Genomic DNA, 12,234 nt, shown 5'->3' with positions numbered 1-12,234 from the left:
TGTCCATTTCTTGTTCTCGATTTCAACTATTATATCCTTAACCCCAGTATGTTCCCTCGCCCACTCTTTTCTCTTCTTGTCTCTTGTTGTGATACACATCACTACAAGATACAAGAAGCTATCATCCGTGTGTGCAGCTGTGATGGTTTTTGTCGAGAGTATCACAGATGTGTGGAGGTACGCCTGGAGTATGAAGGCGAGAAGTTCAAAGTTGAAACTCTAGTAGTGCACGAAGTCGATTTTGACTTCCTCTTATCAAGACATGACATGACACGCATAAAGAATAACATAATTTGACATGACGAAGTTACAATCGAAAGGGAGTGCGCTGAAGCAAATATCGCTCACATGGCTTACCTTAGGCCGGCTACCAGAGAAGATATACCATTGATTTTTCCCCAGATTTTGTGTGTTGGTGCATACCCAGAAGTCACAAGCGCCCCCCACAGGGGCGTCTGCGAAAGCAGGCGTTTGGTGTGTAGCGACACCACGGACACGAGCTAACGGGGGGAGGGATTCAACTTCCTCCCACGCCTAGCCGTGCGTAACTTTGCCGTATCCGGGGAAAAGGGGATGGAAAAGGCATATGACACTACATGGCGCTTTGGCATATTTCGAAAGATGTCACATTTAGGTGTGCGGGGTAGAATACTGACAATTATCTAAAGCTACCTTTTCAACCATACATTACGTGTCCAAGTTGGCACTGTCCTATCACGAGATGTCCAATAAACATGAGTCCCCGCAGGGGCACCTGCGTAAGTAGGCGTTGGGTGTGTGGCTACACCACAGACCTGAGCTAACGGAGGAGTTTTGACTCCCTCCCACGCTTAGCCACGAGTGGCTTTGCCGTGTCCGGGGAAAAGGGGATCCTGGGCCGACGCTGGGCGATTGGACCTTTAAGGCCCCACGGCAGAAGCAACACATATTTTTGGTCCCGGCTCCACGTAGACGGTACCCTTGGGCTGACCCACCCAGGGGAAATCGGCAGTCGCCTTTTCCTATCTCTCTCTCTCTCTCTCTCTCTCTCTCTCTCTCTACATCTTAGTCATCTCTCCTCTTTAAATCTGTTCTGTCTTCTTCTCTCTTCCATTTACTTCCGATTTTTCCTGGCAACAAAGGGTTAACCTTGTGTATGTGCTCTGTCTTGGGCACAATATGTTTGGCAAGAGCGGCTGTGCAGAGTTGACGTTGATATGCCTCATATAAATCTAGGACGTATCACGTCCCCGTGTTGGGGTTCATGGTGGGCGGCTTGCATGGCTGCCGAACTCATATATACCTATTTTAGGCTTTTACTTCTCTCCCTTCATAGCACGATCGTCTTCTCTCGAAGAAAGGGCGCACCGAAGACATTTGCAACTATTTCAGAAAACCCAAAGAAACCTTTCCCCGATACCATGTAATCCACTGTGAAACTGCTGAAAAGAACGCCAGAACATTCTCACCTTTTGTTGTCATCAAATGCCTCACCACTACGCTTGGCCAGGGTTGCCAGGCTACAAGAATGGCCAGTGGGGATCGCCTCATCGAGGTAAAAAGTCTGACCTAGTATGAAAACCTCTCGAAACTAGAATCATTTGGAAACATTCCTATCTCAATTACACCACACCGTTCACTCAACACTTCCCGAGGCGTTGTATCGGATCAACATTCGCTTGGCCTGACTGAAGGTGAGCTCCTCGAGGGCTGGAAGGACCAGCAGGTGACACAAGTACAAAGAATCAAAATTAGGCGTGATAAAAAGGAAGTCCCAACAAAACACATAATTGTGAGATTTTTCACCAGTACCCTGCCTGACCATCTCGAAACAGGATACTTGAAGTAGATTGTGCGATCCTACATCCCCAACCCACGACGTTGCTTCAAATGCCAGCGTTTTGGTCATGGCTCTCGGAGTTTCCGTGGTCGACTCAACTGCGGAAAGTGTGCCACCACAGGACACGCCACAGACGATTGTAAGTTGGAGGATGGGGCCCACTGCGTGAACTGCGATGGTGCTCACCCCGCATACACCCAAACCTGTCCAACATGGAAAAAGGAAAACAATAGTTAGAATCAAAGTCACACAAAAGAGCTTTTTGAGGAGCCCGACAATGGGTATCCGGTCTTTTCACAAATAAACCATCGTTCGCCAATGTAGTCCAGCAAGGGGCAGCACTACAACGGCCTACGGCAGCTGTCCATGCTAAGCATGGTGTGCCCAGGTGTTTGCCAATGCCCCCCCCCCAAGGGCGGGAACAACCATGGCTGCCCTGCCGTTTGTCCCCACGGCAACACCAGCGGCCGCTGCAAGCTCTTGCAGTAGCCAGGGTTACCAAGCAGCAAAGGAGGTCCCCTCGACTTCTGGCCCGATGGGACGAAACGTTACGCCTCCCGAGGTGAAGGAGACCCCAGCGTCGGCAGATATAAAGGACTCTGCTCACCAGGCGAGGCCTCAAGCTCGAAACACCAGATCGCAAATGAGGGAGCGCACTGCGTCTGAGGAGGCTATAGACACTACGGTACCCCTGGTGCCAAAAGATCGGCGTATCTCTCTGGAGCGCGCCAAGAGAAATAAAAAGCCGATAACGGGGCCCAATGACGGCCCTGTTACCTGAGTATACCGTTCAGCTTAAAAAGCAGACACACCCATTTCGTACACACAACACTACTTTACTTCTAATATAGAAACACAAATTGTACATTGAAACGTCAGAGGACTGCTAAAACCTCGACGACGTCCATGAGCTCTCACAGAAAGTGCGGTGTGCAGGAAACACAACTTAAATCCTCTAATACAAATTTTCTACGTAATTACGTTATATTCAGAAAGGACCGAGATGATTCTGTGGCGTCATCTGGTGGCGTGGCCATTTTGGTTAATCAAGGAGTAGCGTGTACACACTTATCACTCCCTACGTCCCTTGAGGCGGTGGCTGTCCGAGCAGTGCTTCTAAACAATCTTGTCACCATCTGCTCTCTGTACATACTTCCGCACCACCGTCTTGAAAGACGTGCATTCCAGTCTTTAATGGACGAACTACCTGAGCATTATCTGCTCCTTGGGGACCCGAATGCACATAGCGGTCTGTGGGGCGATTCTCGCTGTGATGCACGAGGTCGTCTCATTGAACAGTTTCTCTTCTCTTCCGGTGCCTGTTTGTTGAATAGCAAAGAGCCAACATACTATAACGTCGCTTACAAAACTTACTCGTCTATAGACCACAGCATCGTAGCACCTTCAATTTTACCCCTCCTGAAGTGGAAAGTCATAAATAATCCATATGAAAGTGACCATTTTCCTCTAGTGTTCAGTTCAACAACAACATATGAATCTTCTTCACTTGTTCTCAAATGACTAATAAACAAAGCAGATTGGGAACAGTTTCACAACACAACTCGTTTAAGTTGGACTGACATATGTAGGTTAAGCTCAGATGAAGCTGTGCAACACTTCATAGCTTTTCTTACTGACGCAGCGGCCAAACGCATACCACAAACATCTGGAATGCCTGGCAAGCGACGTGTCTCATGGTGGAACACTGAGTGTCGGAATGTGCGAAAGGAGCAGAACAGGGCAAGGAGAGTGCTTCGGAAATCATTGACAGCAAAAATTCTTGACAGCTTTAAGTAAATTAAGTCCCAAGGCAAAAGAACGCGTCGACAGGCCAGAAGAGAAAGCTGGCAGAAATTTTTATCACGGATCAATTCATATACACAGGAGGCTAAAGTCTGCAACATGGTTGGTAGAATAGCAGGAAGACAAGCACACTCACTCCCACTCGTAAACACACATGGTGACAGCTTGGAAGATCAGGCAAACTTCATGGGTGCACACTTTGAAAAAGTGTCTAGCTCAGCACACTGTACTGATGCTTTCAAAAATACAAAACAAGAATAGAAAAGCAGAAACTAGAACACAAATGTACAAAATACGAGGCATATAATCAAGCTTTCAGCTTCGCTGAGCTCCAAACATCACTAAACACCTGCAGTATTTCCGCCCCTCGTTCTGACCACGTGGTTTACGAAATCTTAAAAACCTACAAATCGAAACCTAAAGAACCTTAATTTGTTTGTACAATACTATTTGGTTTTCTAGCACTATTCCTGCTTCCTGGAAAGAGGCTATTATTGTTCCGATTTTGAAAGAGGGCAAGGACCCTTCTTCTGTTTCGAGTTATAGGCCTATATCATTTACAAGCTGCTTGTGCAAAGTCTTCGAAAAAATGATAAACTGCCGACTTGTACATTTCCTTGAAACAAACAATTTGCTAGACCCCTTTCAGTGCGGGTTTCGAGAGTGTAGATCCCCCACAGACCACCTTGATCGTATCGAGGCACAGACCAGAGACGCTTTCGTCCATAAACAGTATTTTCTCTCTGTGTTTCTCGATATCGAAAAGGCTTATGATACAACATGGCGCTTTGGAATTCTAAGAGACCTGACCTACCTTGGTGTGCACGGAAGAATGTTTCATATAATCGAAATTTACCTGTCAAACCGGACATTCCGTGTCCGTCTGGGCAGTGTGCTCTCCCAAACATTTGTCCAGGAAACAGGCGTGCCACAAGGTGGTGTGGTTAGTTGCACACTTTTTATTTTCAAAATGAATTCTTTGCACTTGTCGATTCCCCGCAATATGTTCTATTGTACATATGTCGACGACGTCCAGCTTGGCTTTAGATCTTGCAATCTGGCAATGTGTGAGCGGCAGGTTCAGTTAGGTTTTAACAAGGTCTCCAAATTCCCTATGTTTATTTGAAAAGTATTTCAGGGCCCTTTCAAGGGGCTTGTCCTACCTGGGCAAATTGGGCGGCATCAGGCACCGACGGTACAGGTGCGACGTGTGTGGCCTCTTGCGTGCTGGTGCCATGCATTGCTTGGAGTTCCTTTGGCTCCTCCTGCTGGGCACTGGTACCTTCCGTGGTTCTGGCACTACTGCTGGGCGCCTCCTCTTGGAAGGGTTCGAAAAATATCCTGGGGGGACACTTCTCGCTTAGGGCCAGCTGTCCCAGTTGGTACCGGTCGTCAGTACTCAGTGCCGGAGCATTTGGAAACAGTCTTCCGTACTTTTTCTGCACCAAAGCCTGGTGCTTACAAAATGCACCTTGTTTACCAATGAGACACGTGCATAATCCTATGTCGGCATAGACTTCATAACTGGAGCTGGGGTGGGTGGCACTAGGCACAATGTACTGTCCCTGGCCTACCACTTGGATGGCCTCGGCTGCGTCTTTTGGCATTCTCGACAGCAGCCGCTTGTACAGCAGTTGATGGGCTGCAACAGGGCTGTAGGCGTGGCGGAGGATACGGCTTTCAAAGTATTTCTCCCACACCAGAGCCACCGAGTCGGCGAGTGCGACTGCGTTAAATCTTCGACTCTGTTCAGTATAATGTCTTTGAGCACGCGTATGGTTGCCTCCTCAAAATTGTTGGTGTTGTGGCCCCTTGTCAACACGTCCAAATGGTAGAGCTGCACCCACTCTTCTTGTCGGCGCAAAAATCTCCGAACTCTTGACACGGAGGCCTCGTGTTGTAGGGCCTTCAGTTCGGCAGTGGCAGCTTCAAGTTTTTCTGCTGTGTCTGCATACATGACCTGCCGATAGCAGGAAATTTTTCAATGAGGTGCTCGTATTTGCATATTTTCCCTTTTTTTTTAAACTGCACCATTATGCAGATTCGTTAGCCTGCTTTACTGTCTGCATTGTAGTCACTGTGTGATCTGCACATGATTACCCCAGTTCAAAGGGCCAGTAAACAACCCCAAGGACCAAAAATAAAAAATATGTGCACCTTTGCTCCGTGAACATGCTGCCTCAGGGATTTCGCGAATGCTTTATTAAGGAATTCACTGGAGTTAGAACATTGGTTTCAGCTGGTTTCAAATTTTCGCGCCGTGTCGCCACCCTTCTCTTTCAAAGGGAGGAAAAAGCGTAGCCTGCCGTCGTGACTGGTTTAACCCAATCGTTGAGCTGCGTGCTTCGTCAAGTCGCCGATCAGCGAATTTGTGTGAGGAATGAAATGAGGATTGGTCAGGTGTAGGAAAGGAGCACGGGAATCGGTTTTTAAAATGAAGGCCGTGCACGTGCGCAGCACTATAATCTAGAAATGGATTGCCGCGGTCTGCTCTACGAATTGCCAAGCGGTGGTTCATAAAAGTTGATGCTGCTGACATTTTCTGTACGCTTGTGTGAATAGGGAATTTATAGTTTAAAGTGAATTCGAAGCGAATAGTGATTTTGGGCGAATAATTTCTAATTGAATTGTAATAGTATATATATTGCATATTATAAACAAAAAGGGGCATATTTGTCATGGCCAAACAAACTTGCACAGATCTTTAAAAATTGAAACAGAGCCTATGCAAAGGCTTTTTTTTTTCATGAAAGGAAGTGGCTACAACTTTGAATTGTAGCAGCATTTGACTTTTGGTACAGTCCAAGTAATAGCCAGTAAAATATGCTGCGTTTAAATTTTTTTCACTTAGAGCATATAAGTCTGTGTAACGACCTTTTAAACTGAAAACAAAAAAGCAGAATCGATGTCAGGATAATTCTTTATTTAAGTCTTGATCTGGGGCTTTGCTGCAGTGCGAATTTCTCTTGATTACGCGTTTTGATTGCTTAGCACCGATTCACTGCAGTGAAACCACTGTTACATGTGGTCTAATATGCTTGGGTAAGTGCTTTCATAGTTTAGCATCTCTCCACTGCCGTGAAACCACCTTTACAGAATGTTACATGTAGACTAATATGCACCTATTTGTTCATTTCGAATAATTCACAATTTTCAACAATTTAACTTCGATTCAAAGCAAATTTGATTACTGCTTTATTCGTTTGAATATTTGAAGTATTTGAATATTTGTACAAGCCTAATTTTATGGCATTTGAAATCATTTGAAACCACCAGACGTTTACTGGTGTACTTTTTAAATGTGATTAAAATGGACACAAATGCTGTCAGCGTTGCCATCTGCAGTTTAGGGCATCTTGTGCGGCATACACTCCAAATTATATCACGAGGAAGTGAAGGTCATTCATTAACTAGCCTTGCATGACAGCTGCGCTTCTTATACACCTATGCTGCAATGCCAGCGCCATCATCTTGGAAACATGAAACGAATGCTAAAATAGCAGACCATTGTGAATTTATTCACTAAGTGCAGATGCAACAAAGCACCTCCTATTTTAGAGCTTGAGTTACAACTAGATTGTAAAAAAACTTGCCAGTTGGAAGGCAGACATGAATCGTCTCCTCTGGTCTTTGTCGACAGAGTTGTGAGATGTCGTAGGCCAGCGCCACTCCGCTTGTGCCACATGAAAATGGCACAAAAGCTGCCTTGCTGACGGCCATGTCTGCTGCAGGGCGGCCTTCTCAGCACTTTAATTGTCACTCATAAGTACCTGTGGGGCCTGGCAGACAATGCAATAAAGTTGAAAGCTGTCCATAGTTATAAAGGCATAGAAAACTCGTGGATGTTGTGAGAACATTTTTCGTGGGTGAATCTAAAAATATAAATAGCCTTGGCTAATAATTTTCTATTCAATTAGAGTTCGCTATTTGCTTTTTAATAAATTATAGAGAGCAGTAACATTTATGGTAAGTTTCAAGGTTAAAGACGAGTGTAAGTTCGCATCTGTTACCAGTATTTTAAAAAGAGGAGAGAGTGTGGGCAATAGGTCGACGAACTCACTCATTGGCCAACTCACACGGACTTACTCAGACTCACATTATGAGTCTGAGTCTGGATAAGCAATAATTTTGTCAGTCGAAGTCCGAGAGAGTTTGTTTGAAGAAACTTTTAGTGAGTGTGAGTCAGAGCGGGTTTGGCTAAGCAAAATTTTGAAGAGTCTGAGTCTGAGTGAGTCTAAAGCGCAAGATATATTTCTTGAGTGAGTTCCACATTTTCGCCGACTTGAGGTTCCACCTAGGCATTTTCAGCATTACTCAGCCTTAGCTAGATTCACATTTATACTCACATCTATTCACAGGTATTCCAAAGCAGTGTTGTTCATACACCGTTTCAATATTTATTAATTAGATGTGTGAATCATACAAGGGGGTGCCTTGACAGTCCCGAACTAAGTCTTCCAGGGAATTTCTTGACTAATATATCTTATCGTCTCCTTCAAGAAAAATAACTTTACTGGTTTGGAAGCATTCGGAACTCGTTTTCGAAGATGCTGTGTGAAGCGGCACCAAGAAGAGCACGGATTATATCAGATATTGGTGTTAAAGAGCATTAACACCACAATCAAAGAATCTAATTCTAGGCTGATGAACTCATTAGTTGACTTAGTAGTACTCACTCAGACTGAGGTCCAGCCGTGAGTCTGAGACTGAGTGCGTGCGCTTGAGTAATGCTTTGGTTAGTTTGACTCTGAGCCAGTCCGGCTTAAGAACCTGTATGGGCCTGTACAAAGACTTACAGTATCTTTAAATAAATAAATATGTGTGAACGAGAGTTTTAGTGAGTTCATCTCAGAAAAATTTTTGTGAGTCTGAGTACAATGAGTCCAAAGTTCAAAATACAAGGTCCATTTTATTTACCTGCACCAATTGAAACCGGTTCACGGCTGTGCATGCAAAGTTCAAAAATTGTGAAGCGCAAGTTCAGTGGTGCAGGCACAGTGCAACACCCAAAACGAATGACGATGTGCTGATGCAAGCCTTATTTCTGTTCGCTTAGTTAACACCGTCAAGCTAACACTGACCGATCGTGAAATGTTTATGCATACAGTTTATGAGGCACGAACTTCTTTGCAAAAAACACATCGTGTTAGTGGAGGCAGGTATGGTGCCTACACCAAAGTGTTGCTTCGTCTGCTCAGCTGCATGGTTGGCTGCACCAAGCCGGGACTGTCAGTGTGGGAGGGGCGGGAAAATCGTGAACCAGCGCTGTACCTCTTCTGCACCTTTAGAAAAGAATGGCAAAGTTCAGAGGTCGTCAATGCTGCACCCCTGAAACGAATGGCAAGGCGCAGAACATCGTGAACTGGTTCACGTGGTGCAGGCAAATTGAACAGACTGATATATTTCATGAATGAGCCTGAGTGAGTTCCACAAGTTATGACGACCTATGGTGTGGGTACATGTTTTAGCTGGAGAAACGCTTATATAGCCTGAGTGCAATGCACAGAACAGGCACGCTTCCCCCACAATGATGGTGTCACATGGGAAAGATTAGGACTCATAGCCAAATGTATGATGATGATGACGATGATGAGAGCATGTAGGTGATTTCTACAAATGCCCACAAGAACCACAAAGGCCCTTTCCTGTGGCTTAGTCTGTGCAGTAATATTTATTTTTGTTTTTGTCACAAATAATTTTTTCTGTCCTGGTACAACTTTTTTTTTTGGTCCGGCTTAATGGGGCTGTTTGCTATTGTGCCATTACTTACACTATGCAAATTCAGAAATGTCTTCAAAACTAGTTACAGAAGTTTCATAGGAAACTGCAGGTTTTCCCGCTCACGCTAATCCAAGTGGCAGCTTAGATAATCTGCACGCCATTGAAGTAATGTGAGCACCAATCTCTTCAATCCATGTGCCAAACATTTAATCCAAGCCCCAACATATTTAATCCAAGCGCCAACTCAACCAGGTCGCGTGCCAGTGATTTTAATCCAAGTGCCACCGTGTTTAATCCAATCGCCAATGGCTTCAATTCAGGTGCCAGTCAGTTTATTCCATGCACAAAAAGCACAATACGGGGCGTAGAAATGCCGGTGCATTTGAAATGCAGTTTCTACAATATGAAATACTATAGTTGGAAAGTAGAATAAATCATTATTATTAGTATTCGCCGCTAGTATTCGTGGAAACAAAAATCACTGCCGCGGTTCGCTTGAGCCATGTTTGGAGTGCTTATACTGTGCTATTTACAAGTTTGTAGATGAGTGCTTGGCCCGGGTGGAGTCATTTTAATAGCAACGAAAAAAAAAGCAAGAATATTTTGTGGTCGTCAACAAAGCTCATAATTAGATTTGTATAGCATTACATGTCTGGGCCAGGTCATGTAATGCGGCAGACATAATATTGTTATTGGAGTGCCGGAATGCATAACAAGATATGAAGAACTTGACTGTGGGAAGTGATGAGTCAGAAACAGGTACATGCTCGAAAAATTAGGGGGTCATCACAGGGCAGAGCAAATTAGAAATCATTTAAGAGGCTTTCGTCCTGCAGGGCACTTAAGACGTAAACTCGTGACCCTGATGTGGAAAACGGAAGTCATATTTTATATTCATATTAGTTGTTATCTTTTTATTCAAACAAAATTATGTGTATTCGGTGAACGCGTGTTTCAAGCAAACACGCTTCAGGAATACTAGCGTCATCTTTTACATGAAAACAGGAGTATCTCCTTTGATGCTTTTATAAAAAACTTAATTCCACATGAACCGAAACAAATGCAACTTGAGTTTTAAATGGTTGTTTCTGTTTTCAAGAACGAATGAATATCAAATCAAATCAAACTTTATTTATTTACCAGACAAAAACTGGAGGGCCGCCAAGGCTAAAAGTCGCGAGAAGGACTTGACAAAGGCCCTGGTGACCATCTGTCTATCACCGTTATCACCGGGCTGAGCAGACGACTGCGAATGCCTCAGCGAATAAGTAGCCGAAAGCTGTCTGCTTAGCAGACGACACGAATCTATGCATATGCGATGGTGTACATGGTTAGCCAGAATAATGCAGTAGCGACGAACGATACACTGACTCTATGAGCAAATACGTTTAGTACCCATAAATGCAATTAACACACACTGTTCTTTTTTTATTTTGAAGCTATGACACCAAAATGTTAGGAGGAAATAGCAATGCGCACTTCATTTCATAAGCGCAAGCATGTATAGGTGAAGGAAATGTTCTTCCTGTGACTTTATGTTTACGTTATTCTTACATTTATACTGTATAAAGTGGCCAACTAGTTTTTCTGGATTAAAATGACCGGCACTTTAATTAGTACATTGGCAATTGGATTAAACTCACTGACATGCGGCCTCGTTGGGTTGGCGCTTGGATTAAATGTTTGGCACATGGATTTAATAGCTCGGTGCTCAGATTATTTCAATGGCAGGCAGATTATTCACGCTGGCACTTGGAATAAAGTGGGCGGGAAAACCTGTAGTTTGGATACTGAAATATATTCAAGCCACGCATTGAGCACTGGCCTCTATATTTTCTTCACTAGTTGTTCTTGTAAGTTTGTGTTAACAATGCTATTGTAGAGAATTGGGATGGCATTAATATATAGCAATTCACTTTGCACAAAATTTACAATTTTGTGCCTACTTCTTCACTTACTGGTTGGCCTCCAAAGCAGAGAGGATGGGCTTCCTTGAGGAGCTTGAAAGCAGCCAGGTAGCCATCATTGCTCTGCTCCTTGTGAATTAGTACTGCGAGTGGGACAGCACCAGCCTTGGTCGCAGTCAGCACCACTGTTACTGTGCATTTGGTGGTGTCGCATGAGGCAGTCGAATCAACAAAGACGATCTCCCTTGCCAGCTCGAGGTTATGACCTCGTCGCATGATGGGGGTAACCACGACCACTGCCCAGCAGGCACTGCTACCACCACGAGTCACACTTATGTGAGTGCCTGGAAAGTTATGTGGAATGGCAGGTGGTCTTTTAAAAACAATCTTCAGGCGCATGACTTTTACTGGCCATTTTGCTCTCTGTAAAGTGCAAAGTGTTCCTGCAAAGTAAGCTTTAGTCCTAGCTTCACCTTGTCTTTTAAAAACGTCCTGCAGGCTTTTTTCAAGCAATCATAACATTACCTCATTGTCGGAGTTTGTTGCCTCACAAATCAATTGCAGCAAAAATATTTGGACTCCTTGAAGTACGAGTGGAGTTCAGGTTTACTGCAATCTTTTTGTACTTCATTTATTGATTCTCCACGAGCTAACTGTCAGCTACACAGCGAATAATGACAAAGGGGAAGAAGCTACATCAGCGAGCATTAATACATATTAGTATCAGATAGAGCAGGGAAGATGAGCAAAATCAAGAGAGCATGGACCCGTGCAGGTGCCTGCATTCCCTTATGAATGCGGAGCATTTCTTTGCGTACTGCATGCACTTTCGGTATCTATCTATCTATATATTTATCTATCTATCTATCTAAGCCCTGCCGCGGTGGTCTAGTGGCTAAGGTACTCGGCTGCTGTCCCACAGGGTGCGGGATCGAATCCTGGTTGCGGTGGTGGCATCTATCTTTCTGTCTGTCTGTCTATCTA

The 12,234-nt window shown here is 44.4% G+C and overlaps 1 protein-coding gene across 1 annotated transcript in view; it reads right to left on the bottom strand.

Annotated features, from left to right (window-relative positions):
• Positions 1-11,630, bottom strand: part of LOC142765288 (uncharacterized) — a 35,499-nt gene extending 23,869 nt beyond the window's left edge. The window contains exon 1 of the mRNA XM_075866023.1: positions 11,302-11,630. Within this exon, the coding sequence (XP_075722138.1) occupies positions 11,302-11,526 (225 nt within the window). The 5' untranslated portion in view covers positions 11,527-11,630. The remainder of the gene's footprint in view (positions 1-11,301) is intronic.
• Positions 11,631-12,234: the final 604 nt, after the last annotated feature.

Source organism: Rhipicephalus microplus, chromosome 6, assembly GCF_043290135.1.
Source record: "Rhipicephalus microplus isolate Deutch F79 chromosome 6, USDA_Rmic, whole genome shotgun sequence".
Taxonomy (NCBI): domain Eukaryota; kingdom Metazoa; phylum Arthropoda; class Arachnida; order Ixodida; family Ixodidae; genus Rhipicephalus; species Rhipicephalus microplus.
Note: the sequence above shows the minus strand (reverse complement) of the source record. Positions and strands in the feature narration are given on the sequence as shown.